The sequence below is a fragment of the Salmo salar genome, chromosome ssa01, assembly GCF_905237065.1.
Source record: "Salmo salar chromosome ssa01, Ssal_v3.1, whole genome shotgun sequence".
Lineage (NCBI taxonomy): Eukaryota > Metazoa > Chordata > Actinopteri > Salmoniformes > Salmonidae > Salmo > Salmo salar.
Genome location: NC_059442.1, coordinates 53,537,876 through 53,552,656, shown reverse-complemented (window position 1 = coordinate 53,552,656; position 14,781 = coordinate 53,537,876). Strand labels below are relative to the sequence as shown.

At 40.9% G+C, this 14,781-nt stretch overlaps 2 protein-coding genes across 2 annotated transcripts in view; both read left to right on the top strand.

The window, feature by feature from the left end:
• Window positions 1–2,660, top strand: part of LOC106604928 (kinase non-catalytic C-lobe domain-containing protein 1) — a 79,751-nt gene extending 77,091 nt beyond the window's left edge. The window contains exon 30 of the mRNA XM_014200072.2: window positions 1,409–2,660. Within this exon, the coding sequence (XP_014055547.2) occupies window positions 1,409–1,640 (232 nt within the window). The 3' untranslated portion in view covers window positions 1,641–2,660. The remainder of the gene's footprint in view (window positions 1–1,408) is intronic.
• A 4,034-nt stretch (window positions 2,661–6,694) lies between these two features.
• Window positions 6,695–7,998, top strand: LOC106605339 (homeobox protein vent1). The gene is made up of 3 exons (XM_014200847.2): window positions 6,695–7,116; window positions 7,246–7,478; window positions 7,606–7,998. The coding sequence occupies exons 1-3, from the start codon at window positions 6,834–6,836 to the stop codon at window positions 7,849–7,851; spliced, it is 762 nt and encodes a 253-aa protein (XP_014056322.1). The 5' UTR covers window positions 6,695–6,833; the 3' UTR covers window positions 7,852–7,998.
• Window positions 7,999–14,781: the final 6,783 nt, after the last annotated feature.

The window sequence follows — 14,781 nt, the reverse complement described above, 5'->3', positions numbered from 1 at the left end:
AACAAATTCTTATTTTTTAATTTTATTTAACTAGGCAAGTCAGTTAAGAAAAAGTTATTTTCAATGACGGCCTAGGAACAGTGGGTTAACTGCCTTGTTTAGGGGCAGAATGACAGATGTTTACCTTGTCAGCTCGGGGATCTGATCTTGCAACCTTTCGGTTACTAGTCCAACGCTCTAACCACTAGTTTACCTGCCGCCCCTTACTTACAATGACACTGGGCCAATTTTGCGGCTGGTTGTGATACAGCCTGGAATCGAACCAGGGTCTGTAGTGACACCTCTAGCACTGAAATGCAGTGCCTTAGACCGCTGCGCCACTCAGGAGCCCTAACACTCTTGTGGCTGAATGGAAGCAAGTCCCCACAGAAATGTTCCAACATCTAGTGGAAAGCCTTCCCAGAAGAGTGGAGGCTGTTATAGCAGCAAAGGGGGACCAACTCCATATTAATGCCCATGATTTTGGAATGAGATGTTGAACGAGCAAGTGTCCACATACTTTTGGTCATGTAGTGTATATAGCTCTTTTCAATGAACCAAAGTCAATTATATGGACAGAGATACCCTGATCCTAGATCAGCACTCCTACTCTGAGATGCTTTGTGATCTGGGTCTGGAAAATCTTAAAGCCTACACTAGGCCTATACACTCATCCAACTACTGGCCTATAGCATTCATTTGCACTTATCTGCAATTGAGATTAATGAATCTACTCTGGTCGCCTTTTGCAATGACATGGATATCAACCTGACACTCATTCTTTAATGTTGTAAACTTGATATTAACTTTCTCCCTTGATGTAATGAAGTGGGCCAAGTTGCCACCAAACGAGATTCCCTGTGTCCTTCTACCCACTCAAATATGGCGGCCAGATGCTGGGTTCACAGAAAGTTGTGGCGGACGGTAATGACACAGCTGCTCATTCCATGGCGGTCGTGTAGGATTTGGGTTCCTCTACTAAAGCTAGCACACAGCCAGATGGTGTATCGGGATGGTGTGTGATTTTGGGAGATGTGGCACGCCAGGTGTTCTGAGATGCATTGATGTTGACAGATGCTGGGGTCATAAAGGGTCACGGTGAGAGGCAGCGTCACAGCTGGTTATGACAGACCCTAGGTTCCCCCACTATTGTGGAAATCAGGTCACTTATTGTACTGTATATGATGCAAGTGTTTAGTAACGTGGTGCCAAATTATGAGTATGCTCCTGCCGCAGATTAACAATAGCAAACTCATATTTCTCCTTTTCACTCTCTCTGTCTTGTCCTCCAACTCCATGGTGGCTGCAACTTCAACCTCTGCTTTTGTCCTAATTTTATGTACTTTCTTGTCTCCCTTCTTTACCGCTCTATCTTCTCCCCCCCCTATATCTTTATCTCTCTCCCGCTCTCTCCTTCCTCACTCTCCAGGACCATAGCGAAGGTGGTGAGTCAGGTGCATGCGTTCCAGGAGACAGTGTACTCCTTCACTCCTGACCTGGAGCTGCAGGCCTACCTAAGACTACGCATCGCCCACCTCAGCGGCTGTGACATCCCCCTGCTGGCTGCAGACAACGAGGCCAACTTCCACCACACCCCCACTGAACGACACACCCGCAGGATCCAGGACACACTAAAGAGGGTGAAGGCCACCTTCCAATGAACTACAGCCTTGCCTGATCTAGGATCAGATTTGTCTTTCAGATCATTATGAATATGATGATATGGACAGAGGGGACCTGGTTCTATATCAGTACTCATAATGCTTTATGAAATTAGGCCCTGGTCAGACAACTACTCAACAGACCCCAAACCTCCCATACCCCACTGAGTTACTTTGGTAGCAGAGACTGGGTGGGTGTCTATTTATTGGTAATAACTTTGATTAGACATTATGAGGACGGTCTTATTTGAACACAATGACAGAGCCACATGAAGGCATCCAAGGTGGTTCATTTTGACTTCACTCTGATTTTATACAGTGAGCAGTCCAGCTCAATCCCCCACATTGCACCCCATAGCCTGACAACCCACTGCACACCTCCAACTCCTTGATTATCTCCAAAGTAGAGTACAAAGTAATCTGAAAAATATAATTGTTTCTTTTGATATTGGAGTGAGAAGAGGGAAAACAGTATTGGACTTTTTAAAATCCATCTGGTGGAGGCATATGGATCACACTTCTCTCTCATGTACACCATTTTGATTGCTAGTCTCTAAGACAACATAATAATGATAATGTTTCATAAAGAGATGACATCAGGTCTTTTAATTCACTGAGCGTCGTGTATTATAGCTCAACTAGATTTGAAAAGTGCGATATTTTGATATAACCACAGATGGGTAATTACCATTTTCAACTCTCCGGAGCACCATCTAAATGCATTGCCAATAGCTACTTGACATGATAATTAGTATTTCAAGATACTAAAAATTGATCAAACTCATGATGTAATATGCTATTACGGCTAAATCAGGGATGGGCCAACTGGAGGGTCGCGTGCCGCAGCCCTTTTGTAGTCCCTGGGATCAATTTCTAAATATATATACAGTACCAGTCAAACATTTGGACACACAAACTCATTCGAAGGTTTTTCTTTATTTTTACTATTGTCTACATTGTAGAATAACAGTGAAGACATCAAAACTATGAAATAACACATGGAATCATGTAGTATCCAAAAAGTGTTAAACAAATCAAAATATATTTTATATTTTAGATTCTTCAAAGAAGCCACCCTTTGCCTTGATGACAGCTTTGCACGCTCTTGGCATTCTCTCAACCAGCTTCACCTGGAACTCTTTTCCAACAGTCTTGAAGGAGTTCCCACATATGCTGAGCTCTTGTTGGCTGCTTTTCCTTCACTCTGCAGTCCAACTCAACCAAAACCATCTCAATTGGGTTGAGGTTGGGTGATTGTGGAGCCCAGGTTATCTGATGCAGCACTGCATCACTCTCCTTCTTGGTCAAATAGCACTTACACAGCCTGGAGGTGTGTTGGGTCATTGTACTGTTGAAAAACAAATGACAGTCCCACTAAGCACAAACCAGATGGGATGGCATATCGCTGCAGAATGCTATGGTAGCCATGCTGGTTTGCCTTGAATTCTAAATAAATCACTGACAGTGTGACCAGCAAAGCACCATCACACCTCCTCCTCCATGCTTCACAGTAGGAACCACACATGCAGAGATCGTCCGTTCACCTACTCTGCGTCCCACAAAGACACGGAGGTTGGAACCAAAAATATCAAATTTGGACTCATCGGACCAAACGACAGATTTCCACCGGTCTAATGTCCTTTGTTCGTGTTTCTTGGCCCAAGCAAGACTCTTCTTCTTATTGGTGTCCTTTAGTAGTGGTTTCTTTGCAGCAATTCAACCATGAAGGCCTGATTAACGCAGTCTCCTCTGAACAGTTGATTTTGAGATGTGTCTGTGAAGCATTTATTTGGGCTGCAATTTCTGTGACTGGTAACTCATCTTCTGCAGCAGAGGTAACTCTAGGTCTTCCTTTCCTGTGGCGGTCCTCATGAGAGCAAGTTTCATCATAGTGTTTGATAGTTTTGCACTTGAATAAACTTTAAAAGTTCTTCAAATTCTCCGGATTGACTGACCTTCATACCGTTTCTCTTTGCTTATTTGAGCTGTTCTTTCCATAATATTGACTTGGTATTTTACCAAATAGGGCTATCTTCTATATACCACCCGTAACTTGTCACAACACAACTTATTGACTCAAACGCATTAAGAAGGAAAGAAATTCCACAAATTACCTTTTAACAAGGCACACCTTGTTAAATGGAATGCATTCCAGGTGACTACCTCATGAAGCTGGTTGAGAGAATGCCAAGAATCTGCAAAGCTGTTATCAAGACAAAGGTTGGCTACTTTGAAGAGTCTTAAATATAAAATATATTTTGATTTGTTTAATACTTTTTTGGATACTACATGATTCCATGTGTTCTTTCATAGTTTATGTCTTCACTATTATTCTACAATGTAGAACATTTTCGAAAATAAAGAAAAACCCTGGAATACTGTATATATTGGAACTCAGTCGGGGTCTCTGCTTACTCTTGAGAGTTAGAATAGTAGAATAGATAAGTTCAATTTCAAAAATTGGTTGTGCATCAGGAGTTTTTCTCAGTCACTGACAGTCACTCAATTAACCCATGTCAGCCCAAAAAAATTTGATTGGTAAATTAGTCGAGTGGCCAGCTATTGATTTTTGTATTCACTCTAACTCAAATATATTAAAACTGCAAACATTTCTCTTCACCCTATAGCAAAACGTGTAGAAGACGGCTAAAGACAGCTCTGACTATGTGTGGGTATGGATGTGGGTGCTCAAGCCACTGAGGCCCCTCATGAGTTCAGATTATTTGTGGCCCCCACCCCCATCAAAGTTGACCATCCCTGGACTAAATGAATACAAATGCCTGAATAGTTGCTATAGTTTTTCTAAAACGAACTGTGGTCATGTTGGAATGAAACTACAGTATACGCTACAAACTGCTGCATAGGCACGCTTGCAAAGATGACATTTGTGTGATTTGTAAACAAATTGAAATGAATTGTCTGAAACATCAAAGATTACAAGGTAGCTTACTTTGAATTTTTTAAATCCTTGACATTGTGCAAGGAGGCATACATTTGTAACTACTGCACTTGTAACTCTAATTACCATATAGGTTAAATACATCATTTTAATGGCAATTAATATAACTTAATAAGATGTCAATGTGTTAAATATGTTCGTATGATTATGCCTATTTGTTGTATTTTTCCACATATTTTGTGACGTAACATTTTTTTTTCTCACGATGTTATGTCAATAATCAACCAAGGACAAGGATGTGGCCTACCATGCTCAAAATGTGTAGCAAACTCAATCTATTAAAATTATGTATTGTAGAAGTGTTGTACTTATGTTGTTGTATGCATTTATATAAATATACCTGATCACTGAAGATCGGAGAGGAGAGCTTATCACAGTGGCAGACTCACTGTGCGCGTGTGTTGATGTGTGATAGTTGGGGTTCCAAATTGTCTCTGACTATTAATAGGGCCTTACCATAGAGGCGAGGAAATGCTCTGTATGAAGGGGACTTCCCCCGGCGGCATCCCGTGACGACCAGACAGCTTGTATTGTTATCTGACGGGCCCAGGACGCATCTTCAAAGCACACGAGATAAATGGTCGTAATTGGGAGGCTGAGAACCCAAGCCATCACAGGAACAGTCAGATCATCGACAAAGGAGACGTTCAATATATCCTTATCTGCACTGTCATAGCTAAGCGATCCTTTTAGGGTTATTGTCCGACAGCTGCTGGGGGAATTCCATCTGAAGAGGCAGAAACACTTGAAGGGTTTCACGTACAGAGAAAGGACACCCGGCAACATTGGCCTGGTTGGATAATTTCTTCAACGTTCCATTTCTTGATTTTTTGGCACATTCTTTTTCCAGAACATGTCATTTTGGATAGGCCTATTTGGGGATACTTTACTTAGTAGTATGCATAACCAAAAATGTAGCAATTATAGCCGTTTTTCCGACTTATTTACAGCTTGCTCTCCACAATTTACATTTCAACTGGCAGACAATGGTGTTGCTACTGTAATACCTTTGATCTGTAATGTTTCAACCGACTGCGCAAAATGCTGGTTGTTGGGCCAGTGGCGCCAGTGCTCACCGGGGTATCAAATAGGTGTTAATACTAAACCATAAGAGCAGTGTTGTACTTGCCTTTATTTTACATTTGATTTTAGTGTAGGGGAAAGGGCTGACATTTAGAAAGGCATTATGCAGATGATCAGACTACCATACAATGGGCTTATACAAGTTTGGCAATGTTGATTATTATATCAGAACGGTCAACTATAATAAAATAGTATTCCCTTCCAATCCTAAATCAGAAGTAAATAGAGGCTACAGACAGTCATTGCCTGGAAATTAAGTTTAGGCCAATTATCACAAGGTACACTCTTAGAAAAAATGGTTCCAAAAGGGTTATTTGGCTGTCCCCATAGGAGAACTCTATTTGGTTCAAAATAGAACCCTTTTTGTTTCCAGGTAGAACCCTCTGTGAAAAGGGTTCTACATGGAACACAAAGTTTTTTTTCCTGGAAACAAAATGGTTCTACATTGAACCAAAAATGATTCTTCAACAGGTTGGCACAGCCGAAGAACCGTTTTAGGTTCTAGATGGCACCTTTTTCTTCCTAAGAGTGTTCAGATATAGACACTGACATGTTGCAGCATGATGTTACAAGTTCAGTCATATTTAGGTTTCTGTTTTAGTAGGTGTGTGGCAAAGCCTGTTATCTTGATTAGAAAGTGGTTTTAATTGGTCTGCTGTTTTCAGTGTGATCTTAGTTCTGGAATAGGCTACAATTTAAACGTCAAGTCATTGTAGGCCTATCTGCCTCAACATATCATAACCTTAGAACTCTGAAGCAGAGGTGGACTCTCAATGTGATATTTCTGTATATTTTCAGCTGGGGTGGACAAATGTAACCCATCTGGGCAAAAACTGGTCGAATCAACGTTGTTTTCCTAGTTGATTTCACATTAGTGACTACTCAACCAAATGTAAATCAAAACTAGTCCTTGAACTGACGTCTTAGCCCAGTGAGCACTACTACTGGTTCTCACAGACTTGGTGGCGCCAGGCTTTCACACACTCACAGTATGTGAAGACTTCAATAAGGACCCATTAGGACCTAATCATTGGGAATCGATCAGGCGTTAACGCGCTTTTGCAAATGCAAATCTTGGAGAGGGCCAGGTCTATATATGGCGGGCCATCTCACAATATTCTCTGACCATCCTCGGACAGTTTGCTGAGCTCATGGAAGCAAACATATTCAATAACTTCACTGTAGACTGGTTGGCGAAGAGCCATCACGACACCATCAGGAAAGAAGAACCTATGGATACTATGCTAACCCACTTCAAACCCCATGTTCCTTGCATGGTCCAGCCTCGACCGCCAACCTCTTATAACAAGGTCTACCTCCAGCCAAAGCCAAAGACCACAAGGTTCGAATTCACGAATTCCACTGAAAAACCCACAAATCTGGAATCCAGATGGAGCTCACCTCTGCATCCGTCAAGCTGCTCTTCCCCAAATCGTAAGTTAAAGTAGGCTACTATACGTTAACATTTATATTCATTTTACATGTAAAAACGTGGTGTTGCAACACATTTAAATCGTGTTTTTTTTATTGAAGAGCATTTTATTGACTGATATTTTTTCACAGTTTCAGAAAACAGTGAGTACTCCTCGGGGTATGATAGTGAGGCTGCCTCCTCGGAATGCCCCTCCGTGGAAGAGGAGAGCGAGGAAGAGAGAGACGGAGCCCAACGACGTGTGCGTACTAGGTTCACACCGTCGCAGATTGAAAAGATGGAGAAGATATTCAACAAGCACAAATATCCAGATGCTGGAAATAGAGTCAAAACGGCACGGAAGTTAAACCTCTCTGAAACTCAGGTAAAACTAGAATACAAAACTCAATGTAATTTATGCACATTATACATTGTGCTGTAAGACTATTTCATTCGATTATACTAGTGCTGCTTTGGTTCTAATGGCTTTTATGTTGTGTTTCGTGTTTTAGGTGAGAACTTGGTTTCAGAACAGGAGGATGAAACAGAAACGGGAAGTCCAAGACTTCCGCGCTGAGTACCTCGCTCCCGCCCAGTCTCCGATGATATTCCAGCCCATACGCCCATTTCAGTACCACGGCTTCGGTGGACAGCACCTATCATACACCGCTGCCAACCACGCGATGTACATGGTGCAACAGATGGTTTCTTATCATCAGCACCCCCACCCAATGATGTCCAACGCACATTTCTACTAAAGACTATAGACTACAGACTGAACTTTCGACTCAAACAATTACAAATCCAAAGTGCAATCCATTTTTTTTTTAAATCTTGGGTGGGATGTTTGTAAATAATTTGTTTAAAGATGTGCAGAGATTAAAGTCTATTTTATCATTCAAGTATATCTTATATCACAACCTTTCTTTTCTATTTAGTCTTACTCGTGTGTAATGTTACAACACTGCATAACAACTTCCAGCTGAACAATTTGCTTATGCACATGTAACAGTGTAGGTTCCGTCGATCTCTTCGCCCCAACCTGGGCTCGTACCAGAGACCCTTGCACACATCAACAACTAGACACACAAGAAGCATCGTTACCCATCGCGCCACAAAGCCGCGGCCCTCGCAACGCAAGGGGAAACCCTACTGCAAGTCTCAGAGCGAGTGACGTCACCGATTGAAACGCTATTAGCGCGCACCACAGCTAACTAACTAGCCATTTCACATCGGTTACACACACAAATGTTGTGGTTTAGATGTAACCTATTGTTTGTCAGTATGTACATCGGCAATCTTCTCTGTACGGGCATGTGCATAGCTTAATTTAATTCTGATAAGTGTAAGATAAATCAAACCCAAATCAACGTTTATTATTCCCAATTACAGATTTGCAGATGTTAACTCAGGTGCAGCTCCAACAATGCAGTAATAGGCTACATAGCAGTACAAAATAATACACATATAATCCCAAAATTAAAAAGAAAGAAATTAAGACATTTCAGAAACAATCCAATTAACAACACAAATAGCACTATAACAGTAATCCAAATGCAATCTCTGCATAGCTACACCGGATGAACTTGATATATGACATGTACAGCAGTAGATATATGAAATCAAACCAAATCAAAATGTATTGGTCACATGCCGCCCAATACAACAGTGAAATGCTTACTTATGAGCCCATTCCCAACAACACAGAGTTAAAAAGTAAGGGGAAAAAAGCTAAATAAAAAAGGAAATAATAACACAAGAAAATAACAATAAAGAGGCTATATACAATGACTACCAAGTAGATATTGCAGGGGTAGGAGGTAGTTGAGGTAATACTGTATGCACATGTTGGTTGGGGGTAAAAATTACTAGGCAATCAGGATATAATAATAAACATGTAGCTGCAGCATATGTGAAAAGTGTGTATGTGTGTGTGTGTGTGTGTGAGTGTGTGTGTGTGTGTGTGGCGTCAATATGCATGTGTGTGTGTGTGTTTGAGCGTATGTAGTGTGTGTTGGAGTGCCAGTGTAGTATGTGTGAGTGTGTGGGTAGAGTCTAGTGAGTGTGCATAGAGCCAGTGCAAGAGCGATTAGAGTGAGCTATGTCAACAATCCAGTATATAAATACATATGCTGTTTGTACAAAACAGTTGAACTAAAATACAATGTACAGTAGTAGAAATGCACTGAACAAATATATAAATGCAACATGTAAAGTGTTGGTCCCATGTTTCATGAGCTGAAATAAAAGATCCCAGAAATGTTCCATACACAGAAAAATATAATTTCTCTCAAATTTTGTGCACAAATGTGTTTACATCCCTGTTAGTGATCATTTCTCATTTGTCAAGATAATCCATCCACCTGACAGGTGTGGCATATCAAGAAGCTGATCAAACAGTCATGATCATTACACAGGTGCACCTTGTGCTGGGAACAATAAAAGGCTACTCTAAAATGTGCTGTTTTGTCACACAACACAATGCCACAGATGTCTCAAATTTTGAAGGAGTGTGCAATTGGAATGCTGACTGCAGGAATGTCCACCGGAGCTGTTTCCAGACAATTTAATGTTAATTTGTCTACCATAAGCCGCCGTAGTTTTAGAGCATTTGGCATTATATCCAAACGGCCTCAACCGCAGACCATGTGTAACCACACCACATCCAGCTTCTTCACCTACGGGATCGTCTGAGACCAGCCACCCGGACAGTTGATGAAACTGTGGGTTTGCACAACTGAAACATTTCCACAGAAACCGTTTCAGGGAAAGCTGCATGTTCAACAGGGTCTTAACCTAAATGCAGTTTGGCGTTGTAACCGACATCACTGGGCAAATGCTCACCTTCGATGGCCACTAGCACGCTGTAGAAGTGTGCTCTTCACAGATGTATCCCGGTTTCAACTGTACCGGGAAGGTATTGCGTCATTTGGGAGAGCGGTTTGCTGATGTGCATGTTGTGAATAGACTGCCCCATGGTGGCGGTGTGGTTATGGTATGGGCAGTCATAAGCTATGGACAATGAACACAATTGCATTTTATTGATGGCAATTTGAATGCACAGACATACCCTGACGGGATCCTGAGGCCCATTGTCATGCCCATCATCACTTTATGATAATGTACGGCCCCATGTCGCAAGGATCTGTTCACAGTTCCTGGAAGCTGAAAACGTTCCAGTTCTTCCATGGCCTGCATACTCACCAGACATGTCACCCATTGAGCATGTTTGGGATGCTCTGGATCGATGTGTATAACAGCGTGTTCCAGTTCCCGCAAATATCCAGCAATTTCGCACAGCCATTGAAGAGGAGTGGGACAGTATTCCACAAGCCACATTTAACAGCCTGATGAATTCTATGGAAGGAGATGTGTCGCGCTGCATGAGACAAATGGTGGTCACACCAGATACTGACTGGTTTTCTGATCCACGCCCCTACCTTTGTTTTAAGTTCTGTATTCCCAGTCATGTGACCTTGAATTTAATCATGAGAATAGAATGTTTGGGGTGGAGATCTAAGAAATGAAGGTGTGGCAGAGTTGTGTCTACAGATGCCATATTCTGACCTTGACTTAATTCTCTCATAACTCCACCACCTTTAGACATGGAGGAACCATGAATAAGGTCGAGCAAACATGCCTGTCTAAGTGGGAAAAGCATCTACTTTATTTTTTCTGATAGAAATAATAGCATTCTTCATGAACTGTAAATTATAAATTGATAAGAACTATTGATAAGAGCTAGGTAAATTAGTAATCCATTTTGAGAAGGCGTTTATAAATACACATAATTGTTTTAGATACTTTTTTTATTTTTATTTATTTTTATTTCACCTTTATTTAACCAGGTAGGCAAGTTGAGAACAAGTTCTCATTTACAATTGTGACCTGGCCAAGATAAAGCAAAGCAGTTCGACAACATACAACAACACAGAGTTACACATGGAGTAAAACAAATATACAGTCAATAATACAGTAGAAAAATAAGTCTATGTACAATGTGAGCAAATGAGGTGAGATAAGGGAGGTAAAGGCAAAAAAAGACCATGGTGGCAAAGTAAATACAATATGGCAAGTAAAACACTGGAATGGTAATTTCCTTATGATCCCTAATGATGAATGTGAAACCAGCCATATGGACGCAAACTGAAAATCATATATCAACGTAATATGTAATTGCTGCCCATTTTACACAGTGAAGTAGGCTATAAATAGTCGTGCCATTATCCAGAATATTAACTGTGTACCCTGATAATTTGCGTTGATGAAAATTGGAGACCCAAGGTATAGGCTTCTTTAGAGCTGAACCTGCCAAATTGATGTTTGTGGTTTAGAACATTTTAATTATACTCCGGGGCTTTTTACCATTTGTATCATGTTCAGTATTAGCCACTATCGGGAACCACTGTCAGTAGTACCCACATACATTTATAGCTGTCACTTTAGTGTCAGTATTCTTCAATTTGTAGCTTACATTTGGCGTCATTCCATTCCGTTGACCTTTCTTTCCTCTGTCAAGTCTGTGTAGTTGTTCCTGAAGGATGCTAGCATTAATGGATCATATTAGGCTAACGTTGTGCAATCATTTGTAGCCTATTTGAATCATGGAACTCAGACCACATGTAGCACGTTTCATGATGATTGGACCTTTGTCATACAACTGATGATTAGAAAGGATTAGGGTAGATTTATAGGACAATTGTTCAAACCTTATTGTACACTTTTTTCCATGTTCCAATATTTCATGCATGGAACTTGAATGTGACAACTTTCAGGATAAATCAAACCACTAAGTTTTGATTCCTCAATATATTTATTGTGTAAAGACCGTTCAAACCATTGTTTTCCTTATGATTCAATACATACTTTCCTAACCCAAAAATGTGCCTAAATAATAATATACAAGATCCAAGTATTTTTAAATCTACCAGTTGGTGCTGAAACAGAGACGAATATGCATATATTTAGATGGCTTTATATCATTGATCCCTACATTCTGAACCCCTTCTCTCAATGTATTCTAGTGAGTCTGTTGACAAAATTCTAATTAAAAGGCAGACCATATTTAAAAGGATGGTTTAAGATAAATGTACTGAAAACCCTACTGAATGAAAACTCCACGAGATAATCTGTTGGCCAGCAAGTGGGAGGGTTTTCAGCTGTTGAATTAAACATATTAAATGCGCTCAAGGGAACCATGCCTGAAAAGCCCTATTATGCACCAAAGCAGAGCTTTGCAAGCTTCCGACCAACCTCACTTCACTGTTCATTTTTTTAAACATGAGACACCAAACGTGTTCACAGGGACGGTTAACTCGAGGTTCCACTAGTACATAGTGATCTAGGTAATCCGCCTTCAGTTTTAGTGCCCCCAATTTTTGGAATAGCCTACAAAACTCCCTACATCTTGACTCGCTGGTGACTTTAGGGCAGTTTAGTACGCAAATGTTGAATTCATTGAATGAGAATTGCAAATGTTTGGATTGAATGTGAATAATTGTATCTGTGGTGTTTGAAGCTGTATGGTTGAATCTGTAATTTGTAGTTTATTTTATTTGTATTGATCATTTTGTTTGCATTGTTGTCCTCATGGCAGCATAAATGAGACCCTGGTCTCAATGGGTTTCCCTGAATTAATAAAACTGAAATACAAAAATCCCACTTGTGAGATTGTAACGTGGCTCATCAAATCAAATCAAATTTTATAAATCACATACACGTGATTAGCAGATGTTATTGCGGGTGTAGCGAAATGCTTTAGCTCCGACAGTGCAGTAATATCTATAAGTAATACCTAACAAATTACACAACATATACCCAATACACACAAGACCAAGATACAGTAGGTTAGTAATGCAAGATATGTCAACATTATTAAGTGAATGAGATACCGTAGAATAGCATAGAAAACAGTATATACATAAACTCAGCAAAAAAATAAACGTCCCTTTTTCAGGACCCCATTTTTCAAAGATAATTCATAAAAATCCAAATAACTTCACAGATCTTCATTGTAAATGGTTTAAACACTGTTTGCCATGCTTGTTCAATGAACTATAAACAATTAATGAACATGCACCTGTGGAACAGTTGTTAAGACACTAACAGCTTACAGACGTTAGGCAATTAAGGTCACAGTTATGAAAACTTAGGACACTAAAGAGGCCTTTCTACTGACTCTGAAAAACAGCGAAAGAAAGATGCCCAGGGTCCCTGCTCATCTGCGTGAACGTGCCTTAGGCATGCTGCAAGGAGGCATGAGGACTGCAGATGTGGCCAGGGCAATAAATCGTCTGGGGCGGTGTGTCACAGCATCATCGGACTGAGCTTGTTGTCATTGCAGGCAATCTCAACGCTGTGCGTTACAGGGAAGACATACTGCTCCCTCATGTGGTACTCTTCCTGCAGGCTCATCCTGACATGACCCTCCAGCATGACAATGCCACCAGCCATACTGCTCGTTCTGTGCATGATTTCCTGCAAGACAGGAATGTCAATGTTCTGCCATGGCCAGCGAAGAGCCCGGATCTCAATCCCATTGAGCACGTCTGGGACCTGTTGGATCGGAGGGTGAAGGCTAGGGCCATTCCCCCCAGAAATGTCCGGGAAGGTGCCTTGGTGGAAGAGTGGGGTAACATCTCACAGCAAGAACCTGCAAATCTGGTGCAGTCCATGAGGAGGACCAGTCCATGTGGCCACCAGTACTTAATGCAGCTGGTGGCCACACCAGATACTGACTGTTACTTTTGATTTTGCCCCCCATTATTCCATTTCTGTTAGTCACATATCTGTGGAACTTGTTCAGTTTATGTCTCAGTTGTTGAATCTTGTTATGGCCATACAAATATTTACACATGTTAAGTTTGCTGAAAATAAACGCAGTTGACAGTGAGAGGTTTATGAGATGAGTTTTGATTGAGTTTATGAGATGAGTAATGCCAGATATGTAAATATTAAGTGACTAGGATACCGTAGAATAGCATAGAATACAGTATATACATATGAGATGAGTAATGCAAGATATGTAAACATTATTAAAGTGACAAATATAGCGAGGATCGTTACAATATGCTTTACATACGTTTATTCTATACCTATATCGTGAGCAATCATTCACAATCCAGTGCAATAGCCTAGTGATGTAAGCACCCAATTATATATGCTACATTTGTGCCTTCCTGACACACCCCCAGAAACTCTACTGGGTGTGGGTGCACGCACGTCACCTCCCTCTTGTCCACCACAGCAGTGACACCATACTGTGCTTTAATGTGTGCGTCTGTTTGTCTCCAATGCGGTACTTCAAAGGTTAGCTAACAGGAAGATTATGCTCAACAATTAGTTCTAATTGAGCCGGTCATTGACGAGTTTACACCTACCACATGAGCCATAGGGACCAGCTCCATAGAGTCTGGGGTTTTGTGTGCTGGAGAGCCAGATCTCAGGTTTGATGTTCAGCCTGAGGACACACGTTGATTATGTGATATGATTGCTGAGCCCCTGTGCCTTGAAATAGGGAATTGATAGCACACCTTTGTCTATATAAATAAATGTGAAAACCAGCCATTGTCTAGTTGACCATGAACGGATCAATTAAAGTGTGTTCATTTTAAGGAGGTAGGCTATGATCACAAAACCACCCATACAGATAAATACTGACATATAGCTAAAATGTGGAGGGAAAATAC